A 13,845-nucleotide genomic window follows, 5' to 3' on the forward strand; every position below is an offset into this window, starting at 1 on the left:
TCACATAGCAGAGGCGGCCACCTGGAGGAGGTGAGGCTTGTGTTTTCAATATTGAGTTAGATGTGTTGAACAAAAGAAGCCAGACACCAAAGTAGACATTATAGGATTCCGTTTTCATAAAGTTCAAGATTGGCAAAACTTGTCTATGTGACGGAAATCAGAACAGCAGTTACCTTTGCAGGAGGTTACTGATTGGAAAGGGACAAAAAAGGAACCTCCTGGCATGTCTGTGTCTTGATCTGTGGGCATGTGTACGTGGTTGTACTTAAGTAAACACAGATCTGTATACACTTAAGATTAGTGCAGTGTTTTATGTGTGTGTTCTTCAATAAAGCAATCAAATAGGGATGATGAGTGGGCACAGCTCGGTAAAAACAGGGGGAAGGAAGGTCGTACTTGAGAGTGAGAAGAACAAATAGGAAAGGTGTGGAATAGCATGTTGAGTTCCAGACTGTAAGAAGTCTGCTCTGTCTGGATGGAAGGATAGATACACGTCACAGAGTGAAGATAGAGTGATGGTGAGAAGCGTCTCTTAGGTGCAGGCCGTTGTGGGAGAAAAAAAAAAAATTTTTTTTTCTCCAAGTTTTTTTGTTTAAAGTACCAGGCATAAAGGCATCCTTTTTTTTTTACTTTTTAAAAAATTTAAGTATAGTTGATTTTACAACGTAGTGCCAATCTCTGCTGTATAACAGAGTGACTCAGTTTTACACGTTTACATTCTTTTATTAACATTCTTTTCCATTATGGTTTATCCCAGGAGATTGGATATAGTTCCCTGTGCTATACAGTAGGACCTGTTGTTTGTCCATTCCAAATATAATAGTTTGCATCTACCACCCCCAAATTCCCAATCCATCTCTCCCTTTCCCCCCTCCCCCCGACCACCACAAGTCTGATCTGTATATCTGTGAGTCTGTTTTAGAGATAGGTTCATTTGTGCCATATTTCAGATTCCACATATAAGTGATATCATATGTTATTTGTCTTTCTCTTTCTGACTTACTTCACTTAGTATGATAATCTCTGGGTCCATCCATGTTGCTGCAAATAGCATTATTTCATTCTTTTTTATGGCTGAGTAATATTCCATTGTGTATATGTACCATATCCTCTTTATCTATTCATCTGTCGATGGACATTTAGGTTGCTTTCGTGTCTTGGCTATTGTAAATAGTGCTGCAATGAATATTGGGGTGCATGTATCTTTTTGAATTTGAGTTTTGTCCGGGTATATGCTCAGGAGTGGGATTGCTGGATCATATGTTAGTTCTATTTTTAGTTTTCTGAGAAACCTCCATACTGTTCTCCATAGTGGCTGTACCAAGTTATATTCCCACCAACAGTGTAGGAGGGTTCCCTTTTCTCCACACCCTCTCCAGCATTTATTTGTAGACTTTTTAATGATGGCCATTCTGACCGGTGTGAGGTGATACCTCATTGTAGTTTTGATTTGCATTTCTCTAATGATTAGTGATGTTGAGCGTCTTTTCTTTGTGCCTGTTGGCCATCTGTATGTCTTCTTTGGAGAAATGTCTATTTAGATCTTCTGCCCATTTTTTGATTGGGTTGTTTCTTTTTTGATATTGAGTTGCATGAGCTGTTTGTATATTTTGGAGATTAAGCCCTTGTCAGTTGCATCATTTGCAAATATTTTCTCCCATTCCATAGGTTGTCTTTTTTTTTTCTGGTTTCCTTTGCTGTGCAAAAGCTTATAAGTTTGATTAGGTCCCATTTCTTTTTTAAAATTTTTATTTTTTACTTCTATAAGGCATCCCTTCTTAAGAAGGTAGAGTGGCATAGTAGAAACTGACCTTTCATTTGGGTCGCTTACCTCTGAACTTCTGTGCAGTCTTCTCATCCCTTAAACAGGCTTTTGGGAAGCTTACAGGAAATAATGGATATCAAGTGCTGTATCTGCCATGTAAATGCTTCTTAAAAGATTTTCAAGTGTGTATGTGTGTGTGGTTTATTTAATCACAGTGCTAATACTTGACTTTCCAAATCAAAAACCTGGTTACTATATTATGGAGTAATGCTTGCTCATCTGAAACTTCTGTTTCATGTAATTGTAGCTTAATATTGTTTAAAAGCTTTTGGTTGTTTTTTATCTTAAAAAAATTTTTTTTCCTGTAATCACTAAATTATTTTAAGCATTTGAGAACAAAGAATTTCTATTTCACTAAGGCTCATACTTGGCAACACTTGTTGTATGAGGAACAGAACAACTTTAATGTCAGGTTTCTCATTTATGTGGAAATGCGTTGTGAGTGTGGGGGAAGGAAAAGAGGGGAGGGAGTGGCAAGAGACTGATTTTCTAGGATTTTTAAAAATGAAATTTACTTTTTTGAAATGTTAAACATCAGATTGTGAGTGTATGAAATATCTTTTTGTGATTATAATGTATTAGTGTAATCAGATATTTGTTAAATGTTAAACTGTTATATGAGAAATTCCACTTAATAACAAGCTAAATTCATTCGGAATCTTTTGACAATGACTCATTTGAGGCCTATTTGAGATTTCCCAGATGATCATTTTTATCTTAGTAATTGTTTTTCATTTTTAAATAACTCTTACCCTAGCTTTGAAGGCCAGCCACTTACCTCTCTAGAGCACGTCTGCCCTGTTTTCAGGGAATGCCTTTGTATTCTAGAACATACTTCATTCTGTGTCTAAGCACCACTGAATCTCTCAACGATCTGCCCTCTGTGTTTAGGAGCGAGCGAGCCCGCTGGATAACTGCCCTGGGACACAGCAGCGGGAAGCAGCCTCCGGACCGAACCTGTAAGTACCTGGAGAGCCGTCTGCTCTGGAACGTGGAGGGCTCTGCCCCCTGCTGGTCGCTGGGTTATTAGTGGTTAACCTCCACAGTACCTGCTTTGTAAGTTTTCTCCAAGATTTCCTTCCTGCCGCCCCACCTCAGCTCTGGATGCTCCCTGCTTTGGAAGTCAAGGGGACTGAATTCGAAGTGCAGTTCTTTGCTGTGTAAACATGGCAGATCACTGCATAGCCTTTCTGAGCCTCTTAAATCATCTGCAAGTTAGGTGCATTATTACATACAACACGGCGTTATGATAGTGAGGATTAAGTTAAATTTACATTGAAAGCCCTGCTTATACTATAAAGCTCTGAAATTTCTAGCTGTTATGGGCAATAGTAGCATGTTTAAACCTTCTCCATACTGACTGTGAATCTAAGCTGAAATGGATTTTTAACCTTAAGGTAAATTACTTTACCCTTCCTTTTGACTTTTAAATTAAATCTTATTTTTCTAGGGAACTCGGTACTGGTACAGTAAAGATTAGTGTCATGTGCTAAGCATCTTGCTATGCTGCTCTGCGTGATTCCAGCTGGAAGGTCAAATTCAAATTAGGGCAGCAAAAGTGGATTCCTGGAGCACTCAAAAATCATAGTTTTAAGCTTAGAGTCAGAGCTGAAGTGACTGGTTTGAAAGTTCTCTGGAATCAAGTTTCATCTTAAAAAAAACCGAGTAAAAACTCAGGCCAGCCAGTAGGAAGTCACTGAAGTAAAAATTGATTTGTTATGATCGAGAATTTGGGGGAAACTAAAATGTTTTCTAACCAATTTTTGCTTGGACCTCCTTTTATTTCTAAACTCTGGCAGCTTTTAGGTGCTGTTGGGTGGGCTGGGGGAACACCCTGGATGAGAGCCAGGAGAACTGGATAGATTTTGGATTTTATCCTCATGGCCTTGGCACATACCTAATCTATCTTGACTCAGTTTCCCCAATGCACAGTGACTGTTTTCTGCTCTATTGTGTGATGTATCTAATGACTCCTTATCAAGGCTATTTTTGAGGGGATTCATGTATCGTAAAAGGCCTCTCTCAATTCTGAGCTTCTAAAATCCTAAAGCTCTTAGCCAAGTCAGAGAATTCCTGGGAAAGATTTTCTGCTTTTTAGGAGTCTACCTTGTTTCTATCTGTGCTGGCTCTGATTGCACAGAAAGACTAAGTGAATGCAGAATATTGATTTGTACCTGTTTTGTTTTTCCACTGCTACCGGAAGTTCATTATGTCCCCTTTTGCCCTTAGCACTGACCCAAGTGGAAATCATTAGATCATTTACTGCCAAGCAACCAGATGAACTCTCCCTGCAGGTGGCGGACGTGGTCCTCATTTATCAGTGTGTCAGCGATGGTGAGTGGGAGTGTTCTGATGGGGGCGCTGGTGGTCCAGTGTTCAGGGTCTCATTTTGTCATCACTGCTTATATTCCCTATCCCTTTGGTTTCCTCATATGCGCCTGCCTCTCCTTTATCTACACTTTATTGCTTCTAAATGTTTTTTTAATAGGATCCGGTCACATGGTTGTTCACTTAGAAAATAAAAGTCAGTTGGGAGACAAGATGGCAGAGTAGAAGGACTCGTAAGCTCACCTCTTCTCACGAGCATACCAAAACCACAGCTAATTGCTGAACAACCGTTGATTAAAAAAAAAAGACTGGAACCTACCAAAAAAGATTTTCTGTATCCAAAGGCATGAAGAAGAAACCTAATGAGATAGTAGGAGAGGTGAGCTCGTGATATAATCAAATCCCATACCCCGCCCCCCGCAAGTGGGCGACCCACAAACTGGAGAACAATCATATCACAGGAGTTTTCCCACAGAAGTAAGAGTTCTGAGCCCCATGTCAGGCTCCCCAGCCTGGGGGTCTGGCATATAGGAGGAGCAGCCCCCAGAGCATTTGGCTTTGAAAGCCAGTGGGGCTTGAGTGCAGGAGCTCCACAGGAATGGGGGAAACAGAAACTTTACTCTTGGAGGGCTCACACAAGGTCTCGTGTGCACCAGGACCCAGGGCAAAAGCAGGTCTGTCCCAGGCTCCTATGAAGTCACTACCTGTGGGTCTTGGAGGGGCTCCTTAGAAGTGGGGGTTAGCTTTGGCTTACTGTGGGGACGTGGCAGACATACTGGGCTACATTCAACCACGTGAACAATCCTGGTGGATGACATATTGGCTCATTAGTACCAAGACCTAGCTCCACCCAACAGCCTGTCCGTTCCAGTAGTGGGACACCTCAGGCCAAACGACCAACAGGGTAGGAACACAGCCCCACCCATCAGCAGACAGGCCGCCTAAAGACTTCTTGAACCCACAGGGACCTCTAGACCCACCCCATGACACGGCCCTGCCTCCAGAGGGCCAAGATCCAGCCCACTTCACCAGGGGCAGACACCACAAGCAAGAAAGCTACGATCCAGCAGCCTGCAGAACCGAGTACACAAATGCAGATCAGAACCTACCCTGAGACCAGTTGGTCCCTGGCCCTTGGGTGATGAGAGGGGAGTGTACTGCTGAAACACACAGGACATCCCCTATAGAGGGCCACTTCTCCAGTGTTGAGAAACATAACTAACTTTCCTCATACATAAAAATACAAATAGAAATTTAAACAAAGTGAGATGGCAGAGGAATAGGTTCCAGAATGAAGGAACAAGATAAAAGCCCAGAAAAACAATTTACCTGATGCAGAGATAGATAGGCAGTCTACCTAAGAAAGAATTCCAAGTGATGATCGTAGAGATAATCCAAGAATGTGGGAAAATAGATGCACAGAGCTAGAAGTTACAAGAAGTTTTAAACAAAGAGTTAGAAAAGATAAGAACAACCAAACAGAGTTGAAGAATACAGTAATTGAAATGAAAAGTGCACCTAGAAGGAATCAATAGCAGAATAAACGAGGCAGGAGAATTGATAAGTGAGCTGGAAGACAGAGTGGTAGAAATCACTGCCACAGAATAGAATAAAGAAAAAAGAATGAAAAGAAATTAAGACAGTACAAGAGACCTGGGACAACATCAAATGCACCAACATTTGCATTATAGGGGTCCCAGAAGAAGAGAGAAAGGTGCTGAGAAGATATTTTAAGAGATAATAGCTGAAATATTCCCTAACACGAGAAAGGAAATAGTCACTCAAGTCCAGGAAGCACAGAGTCCCATACAGGATAAACCTAAGGAAGAAGACACTGAGACACACAGTAATCAAACTGACAAAAATGAAAGATATAAGAGAATCCCCATAAGGTTATCAGCTGATTTTTCAACAGAAACTCTGCAAACCAGAAGGGGTGTGGCATGGTATATTTAAAGTGACGGAAGGGAAAAACCCACAACCAAGAATACTCTACCCAGCAAGGTTCTCATTTAGATTTGATGGAGAAGTCAAAAGCTTTACAGACAGGCAAAAGCTAAGAGAATTGAGCACCACCAAACCAGCTTTACAACAAATGCTAAAGGAACTGCTCTAGGCAGTAAAGAAAAGGCTACAACTAGAAACAAGAAAATTACAAAATGGGAAAGCTTACCGGTAAAGGCAAACATACAGTAAAGGTAGGAAATCATCCACACAGAAATACGATATCTAAATCAGTAATCATGAGAGGAGAGTACAAATGCAGGATATTTGGAATGCATTTGAAATTAAGAGATCAGCAACTTAAAACAATCGTATATATATGGACTGCTATATGAAAACCTCATGGCAACCAAAAATGTATAATAGATATACACACAAAAAAGAATCCAAACGACACTAAAGATAATCATCAAATCACAAGAGAACAAAAGAGAAAAGAAGGAAAAAGACCTACAAAAACAAATCCAAAACAATTAACAAAATAGCAATAAGAACATACATATTGTTACCTTAAACGTAAATGGATTAAACACTGCAACCAAAAGACACAGGCTGGCTGAATGGATACAAAAACAAAACCCGTATACAGGCTTCCTACAAGAGACCCACTTCAGATCTAGAGACACGTACAGACTGAACGTGAGGGGATGGAAAAGGGAATTCCATGCAAAAGGATTTCCAAATCAAAGAAAGCTGGAGTGGCAATACTCATATCAGACAAAATGGACTTTAAAATAAAGACTGTTAAGAAAGACAAAAAAAAGGACACTACATAATGATCAAGGGATCAATCCAAGAAGATAGAACAATTGTAAATATATATGCACTCAGCATAGGATCACCTCAATATATAAGGCAAATGCTAACAGCTGTAAAGGGAGAAACTGACAGTAACACTATAATAGTGGGGGACTTTAACACTTCACATCAATGGACTGATCATTCAGACAGAAAAATCAATAAGGAAACACAGGCCTTATAGGACACTCGACATCAACTTAATTGATATTTATAGAGCATTCCATCTGAAAGCAGCAGGATACACATTCTTTTCAAGTGCACATAGAACATTCTCCAAGATAGATCACATGCTGGGCCACAAAGCAAGCTTTGGTAAATTTTAAAAAATTGAAATAATATCAAGGCATCTTTTCTGACCACGACACTATGAGATTAGAAATCAACTACAAGAAAAAAACACCAACATGTGGAGGCTAAACAATATGCTACTAAACAACCAATGGATCTCTGAAGAAATCAGAGGAAATCAAAAAATACCTAAAGACAAATGAAAACATGATGATCCAACCCTATGGGATGCAGCAAAAGCAGTTCTAAGAGGAAAAGTTTATAGTGATACAAGCTTACCTCAGGAAACAAGAAAAATCTCAAATAACCTACCTAACCTCACACCTAAAGCAACTAGAGAAAGAACAAAACCCAAAATTAGTAGTAGGAAAGAAATCATAAAGATCAAAGCAGAAATAGAAACTAAGAAAACAATAGAAAAGGTCAATGAAACTAAAAGCTGGTTCTTTGAAAAGATCAACAGAATTGATAAACCTTTAGCCAGACTCATCAAGAAAAAAAGGAAGGGCCCAAATCAATAAAATTAGAAATTAAAAAGAAGTTATAGGGGCTTCCCTGGTGGCGCAGTGGTTGAGAGTCCGCCTGCCGACACAGGGGACACAGGTTCGTGCCCTGGTCCGGGAAGATCCCATATGCCGTGGAGTGCCTGGGCCCGTGAGCCATGGCTGCTAAGCCTGCGTGTCTGGAGCCTGTGCTCTGCAATGGGAGAGGCCACAACAGTGAGAGGCCCACATACCGCAAAAAAAAAAAAAAAAAAGTTATAGCTGACACCATGGAAATACAAAGGCCCATAAGAGACTACTACAAGCAACTATATGCAAATAAATTGGATAACCTAGAAGAAATGGACAAATTCTTAGAAAGGTGCAATCTCCCAAGACTGAATGAGGAAGAAGTAGAAAACATGCACAGACCAATTACAAGTACTGAAATTGAATCTGTGTTTTAGAAACTCTGAATAAACAGAAGTCCAGGACCAGATGGCATCACAGGCGAATTCTACCAAACATCTTCCCAAACATCTAGTGAAGAGTTAACACATATCCTTCTGAAACTATTCCAAAAAACTGCAGAGGACAGAACACTTCCAAACTCACTCTGTGAGGCCATGATCATCCTGATACAAACCCTCAGCTAACATCATACTCAATGGTGAAAAGCTGAAAGTATTTCTTCTAAGATCAGGAACAAGACGAGGATGTCCACTCTCACCACTTTAATTCAACATAGTTTTGGAAGTCCTAGCCACAGCAATCAGATGAAAAAAAAAGGAATCCAAATTGGAAAAGAAGAAGTAAAACTGTCACTGTTTGCAGATGACATGACACTGTAAATGACACTATAAATAGAAAATCCTAAAGATGCTATCAGAAAACTACTAGAGCTCATCAGTGAATTCAGTGAAGTCACAGGATACAAATTAATACACAGAAATCTGTTGCATTTCTATACACTAATAGCAAAAGATCAGAAAATTAAGGAAAGAATCCCATTTACCGTTGCATCAGTAAGAATAAAATGCATAGGAATAAACCTACCTAAGGAGACAAAATACCTGTACTCTGAAAACTATAAGATGCTGATAAAAGAAATTGAAAATGACACCAACAGATGGAAAGGTATACTGTGTTCTTGGATTGGAAGAATCAATGTTGTCAAAATGACTGCAAGCCAAGGCAATCTGCAGATTCAACACAATCTCTATCAAATTACCAATGACATTTTCCACAGAACTAGAACAAAAAATTTTACAATTTGTGTGGAAACACAAAAGACCATGCATAGCCAAAGAAAAGAGAGCTGGAGAAATCAGGCTTCCTGACTTCAGACTATACTGTAAAGCTACAGTAATCAAAACAGTATGGCACTGGCACCAAAACAGCACATAGATCAATGTAACAGGTTAGAAAGCACAGAAATAAACTCATGCACCTATGACGACTTAATCTACAACAAAGGAAGCAAGAATACACAATGGAGAAAAGACAGTCTCTTCAATAAGTGGTGCTGGGAAAACTGGACAGCTACATGCAAAAGCATGAAATTAGAACATTCTCTAACACCACACACAAAAAGAAAGTCAAAATGGATTAAAGACCTAAATGTAAGACCAGATATGATTAAAAACTACTAGAGGAAAACATAGGCAGAACATTCTGACATAAATAGTAGCAATATCTTTTTGGATCTCTTTCTTAGAATAATGGAAGAACAAAAATAAATGGGACCTAATTAAACTTAAAAGTTTTTGCACAGCAAAGGAAACCATAAACAAAATGAAAAGACAACCTATGGAATGGGGGAAGATATTCGCAAATGATGCAACTGACAAGGGATTAATCTCCGAAATATACAAACAACTCTTACAGTTCAGTATCAAAAATACAAACAACCCAACCAAAAAATGGGCAGAAGATCTAAATAGACATTTCTCCAAAGAAGACATACAGATGGCTAAAAAGCACATGAAAAGATGCTCAACATCACTAATTATTAGAGAAATGCAAATCAAAACTACAATGAGGTCACCTCACTCCGACCAGAATGGCCATCATCAAAAAGCCTACAAGTAAATGCTAGAGAGGGTGTGGAGAAAAGGCAACCTCCTACACTGTTGGTGGGAATATAAATTGGTGCAGCCACTATGGAGAACAATATGGAGGTTCCTTAAAAATAGAGCTACCATACGATTTAGCAATTCCACTCCTGGGCATATATCTGGAGAAAACCATAATTCAAAAAGATACATGCAGGCTTCCCTGGTGGCGCAGGGGACACGGGTTCGTGCTGTGGTCTGGGAGAATCCCACATGCCATGGAGCGGCTGGGCCCGTGAGCCATGGCCGCTGAGCCTGTGCTCTGCAATAGGAGAGGCCACAACAGTGAGAGGCCCATGTACCGCAAAAAAAAAAAGAAAAAAAAAAAGATGTGGTACATGTATACAATGGAATACTATTCAACCATAAAAAGGAATTAAATAATGCCATTTACAGCAACATGGCTATAGCTCAAGATTATCATACTAAGTGAAGTATAAGCCAGAGAGAAATATGATTTCACTTACATGTGGAATCTAAAAAAAGATACAAATGAACTTGTATACAAAACAGAAACAGACCCAAAGACATAGAAAACAAACTTACAGTTACTACAGGGGAAGGGTTGGGGGCAGGAGGGATAAATTAGGAGTTTGGGATTAACATATACACACTACTATATATAAAATAGATAACCAACAAAGACCTACTATATAGCATAGGAAATTATACTCAATAATTGTAAAAACCTATAAGGGAAAAGAATCTGAAAAAGATATATATATATATATATATATGTATAACTGAAACACTTTGCTATACACCTGAAACTAACAGAACACTGTAAATCAACTATACTTCAATAAAGTAAAAAAATAAAAGTCATGTTCTTCCTACCCAAAACATCATCCCTTTCTGCAACTCAGCCCAAGCTCAACACTCTCCTAGACACCTCACTTCAGGGCCTCTGATCATGTTCTGCCTCTCATCATGATACACCATTGAGTCCCTCTTGAAACCTTTCCCCCGTTCCACCTCTCTCTCTCACCTTGCATCATCCGTGGTACCCAACCTTGGGCAGGATACTGCCTCTGAAATTTGCCCATATCGTCCTCCCTCGGAGCTGAACAGTCAGGATTCATCCAAATACTTGGTGCCCCATGAGGACTCTGCTCTTCTTTGCAGGCTGGTATGAAGGGGAAAGACTGCGAGATGGAGAAAGGGGCTGGTTTCCTATGGAATGTGCCAAGGAGATAACATGTCAAGCTACAATTGATAAGAATGTGGAGAGAATGGGACGTTTGCTGGGGCTGGAGACCAACGTGTAGCCTCTCTGATGGTATTTTGTCACTGGGAGATTTGCACTACATCATGGTGGGCTGGTTGGTTCAAGGCCGGTTTTGATGTTAATTTTAACACAGCCTATTTAATTAAAAGAAAGGAAACACTTGCCTTTAAGCTTGCCAGGTGGTTCTGTTCTCTCAGGAGAACAGCTACTGGATAGTTAGTCCACGAAGCTCAGTTTGTGCACAGCAATCCTTTTGCAAACCTCTAGGTAAACAGAATAGCTGAGCAGTCCACTTCAGGGATGAGGCAGCCTCAGCTACTCCTAGTTGTATCATGTTCTGGCATTAAAAAAAAAAAAAAAAATATATATATATATGTAAGATGCTGTATCCTGGTTTTCTCTATCCTCACTTAACCAAGAATGTATGCTATCCCTCTTTAAACATCTCCTTCGTATGGTTCTTCCAGTATTAGCAAGGTTTTATATCTTTAAGGAATACCCAGTTTTGTAAATATTGCTCCTGCCTCTTATATTTTAGATCTGATGCTAATGCTTTCTTGATTTCAAAAGGAACTGGTAGAGTTCTGAAGGTGAGCTCAGTTTTTCTAAACCTCTTCCCAGGAAAGGGAAATTGACACTTGAATTTTTTCCACCTCTTTCCTCATTAGAAGGGAAGTAAGGAGCCTTAAAGATTTTTTTAAAAATCCATCTCACCCAACTTCGGTCTTTGGTAAGTATATTCTAATAAAACGTAAGCTACTCTAACAATATAGAATTTAGATGGTTCATATATGTGAGAAAATCCTGAATATAGGACAGGGGTCGTACTTTTTAAAAATAGACCTATATGAGATGATAAACTGACGTGAGGCTGCTTTGCCTTCAATAATGTACGGTTTTTGACTGTCCCTACTCCCATTTCCAAAAGGAAATTGGCTGAAACACATTTTAACAATCTCAAGGAAGATAAAATTGGACCTTAAAAGGTATCAAGAAGGCAACATGGTGTACCTAGTTGCAACATAACATTTTGACCTTAATGGGAACTCATTTTATTTGCACTAAAGGCCTTGCTTGCTGGATTTGAAGTCTCTCTTAACTGCGGGTGTCTGTAGAACTTTATTTCTTCCACTGATGCAAGGAGAGGAAAGTCATTGTAATAGTACGTTTCATAAAGAGGGAATTGGAGGGTTTGGAAGAGTGAGGGGAGGAGTGATTTTTTTATTGGCAACTACGTTCCCTCTCTACTCCATTCTCTTTCATGGAGGGGTAAACCTGGCAAAGGGTACATCATTCAAGGACTCAGATCCATGTGTGACATGTCCCCAGCTACTGACTGCCAACCAGTTACTCAATTGTGAGTAACTTTGCAGAAGCCCAGTGCGGGAGGTGAGTGTGCTCAGCCCACATGCTCTGTGTCCTGTCACTGCAGCAGTGAGCCTGCAGGGGGCACCTGCAGCTGCTTTGCCTGTGGATTGCTCTCCTTTATCAATGCACACATTTCTGAGTATAAAGACATGCTAGGCCCCGAGCTCCTTGAGTTCTGGGCCAGTCTGTCAATGGAGAATAGCAGTGGACCCAGCAAGCAAGGTCTTGGGTTTGGTAAAACAAGAAACCTATCTCCTCTTTGATGTCACAGAATTTCTGGAGGAGAAGCTAACAAATTGAAATCTAATCTAATGGAATGTTTTCATTTAGGAAGGAAGGTAAATGTGTTGCTTGCAAAGAGACCATTTCGTATTATTTTTGCTAACACCCTGTTGACACTAAAAAGCAACTATATGAATCCTGTGAATTAATTTATCAGTAGAGATGGTGAACAGTTTTGGAATATGTGCATGTTATAAATCAGAGCCTATTTAGCAAGCAGGTTAATACTGTTATTAGATAAAGTGTTGTTTTATGGCAGGTATTAACTCATTCACAGTGTTTCAGTTCAACCGTGAACATGACACAGTATTGTTTTTCAAACTTAGTAGCTTCTCTGAATTGTACAATGACTTCATTCAGTGACCTGTGGAGAACAAAAATATTCATTTTTGTCCCAATGAATTGAGATTGCTTGTACACTTTTGGCAAAATATGTGAGCTTATAAAGATTTTGTATATACTTGTTCTTTTGTGCTGATGTGATTTAATTTACTATAGGATGTGTTCATTTAAGTACATAGTTTGCTGAATTTTGAACCAAATCAGAGTTCTACTCAAAAGGTATCTGCAGCTAACATTGAAGGTGTCTGATCTTTCTTTTTTGGGTACATATGGGCCTTAGCTGCCCTAGAAGGCTGGGGCATTTTTAAGAACTGGGCCATCCTGTTTCTTCTTATAGTTTCCACAAAACTGCATGACTGAACAGCTTACCTCAAATAGTTCATAGCTTCCTAACTGCTGCTGACCCTTGGAGTATATACCTTATCATTCATTTTGGCCCCTCAGTATCTGAACCTTTGTGCTTGGGACATTTCACCACCTTGTGCATCTTGGTGGAAGACAAAGAATGACTCCGTGTTATTTTCTTTTCCTGAATAAAATTTCCACAAACTTAGTGGCTTAAAACATTCCTGTATGGTCTCACAGTTCTGTAGTCAGAAGTCTAGGACTGCTTGGCTGGGTTCTCTGCTTAGAGTCTCAAAAGGCTGAAATGAAAGTGTTGGCTTAACTGCTTTCCAGCTCATACCTGTTATTTGCAGAGTTCCAGTCCTTGTGACTGTAGGACTGAGGCCCGTTTCCTTGCTGGCTGCTGGAGGGTGGGGGGATTGGAGGGTGCTCACAGCT

At 39.7% G+C, this 13,845-nt stretch overlaps 1 protein-coding gene across 1 annotated transcript in view; it reads left to right on the forward strand.

Annotated features, from left to right (window-relative positions):
* Positions 1–13,631, forward strand: part of ARHGEF26 (Rho guanine nucleotide exchange factor 26) — a 148,176-nt gene extending 134,545 nt beyond the window's left edge. Inside the window, exons 12-14 of the mRNA XM_024769139.1 lie at positions 2,717–2,784; positions 4,055–4,159; positions 10,968–13,631. Of these exons, the coding sequence (XP_024624907.1) occupies positions 2,717–2,784; positions 4,055–4,159; positions 10,968–11,110 (316 nt within the window). The 3' untranslated portion in view covers positions 11,111–13,631. The remainder of the gene's footprint in view (positions 1–2,716; positions 2,785–4,054; positions 4,160–10,967) is intronic.
* The last annotated feature ends 214 nt before the right edge of the window (positions 13,632–13,845 follow it).

Source organism: Neophocaena asiaeorientalis, unplaced genomic scaffold (genome assembly GCF_003031525.2).
Source record: "Neophocaena asiaeorientalis asiaeorientalis breed wild unplaced genomic scaffold, Neophocaena_asiaeorientalis_V1.1 scaffold118, whole genome shotgun sequence".
Taxonomy (NCBI): Eukaryota; Metazoa; Chordata; class Mammalia; order Artiodactyla; family Phocoenidae; genus Neophocaena; species Neophocaena asiaeorientalis.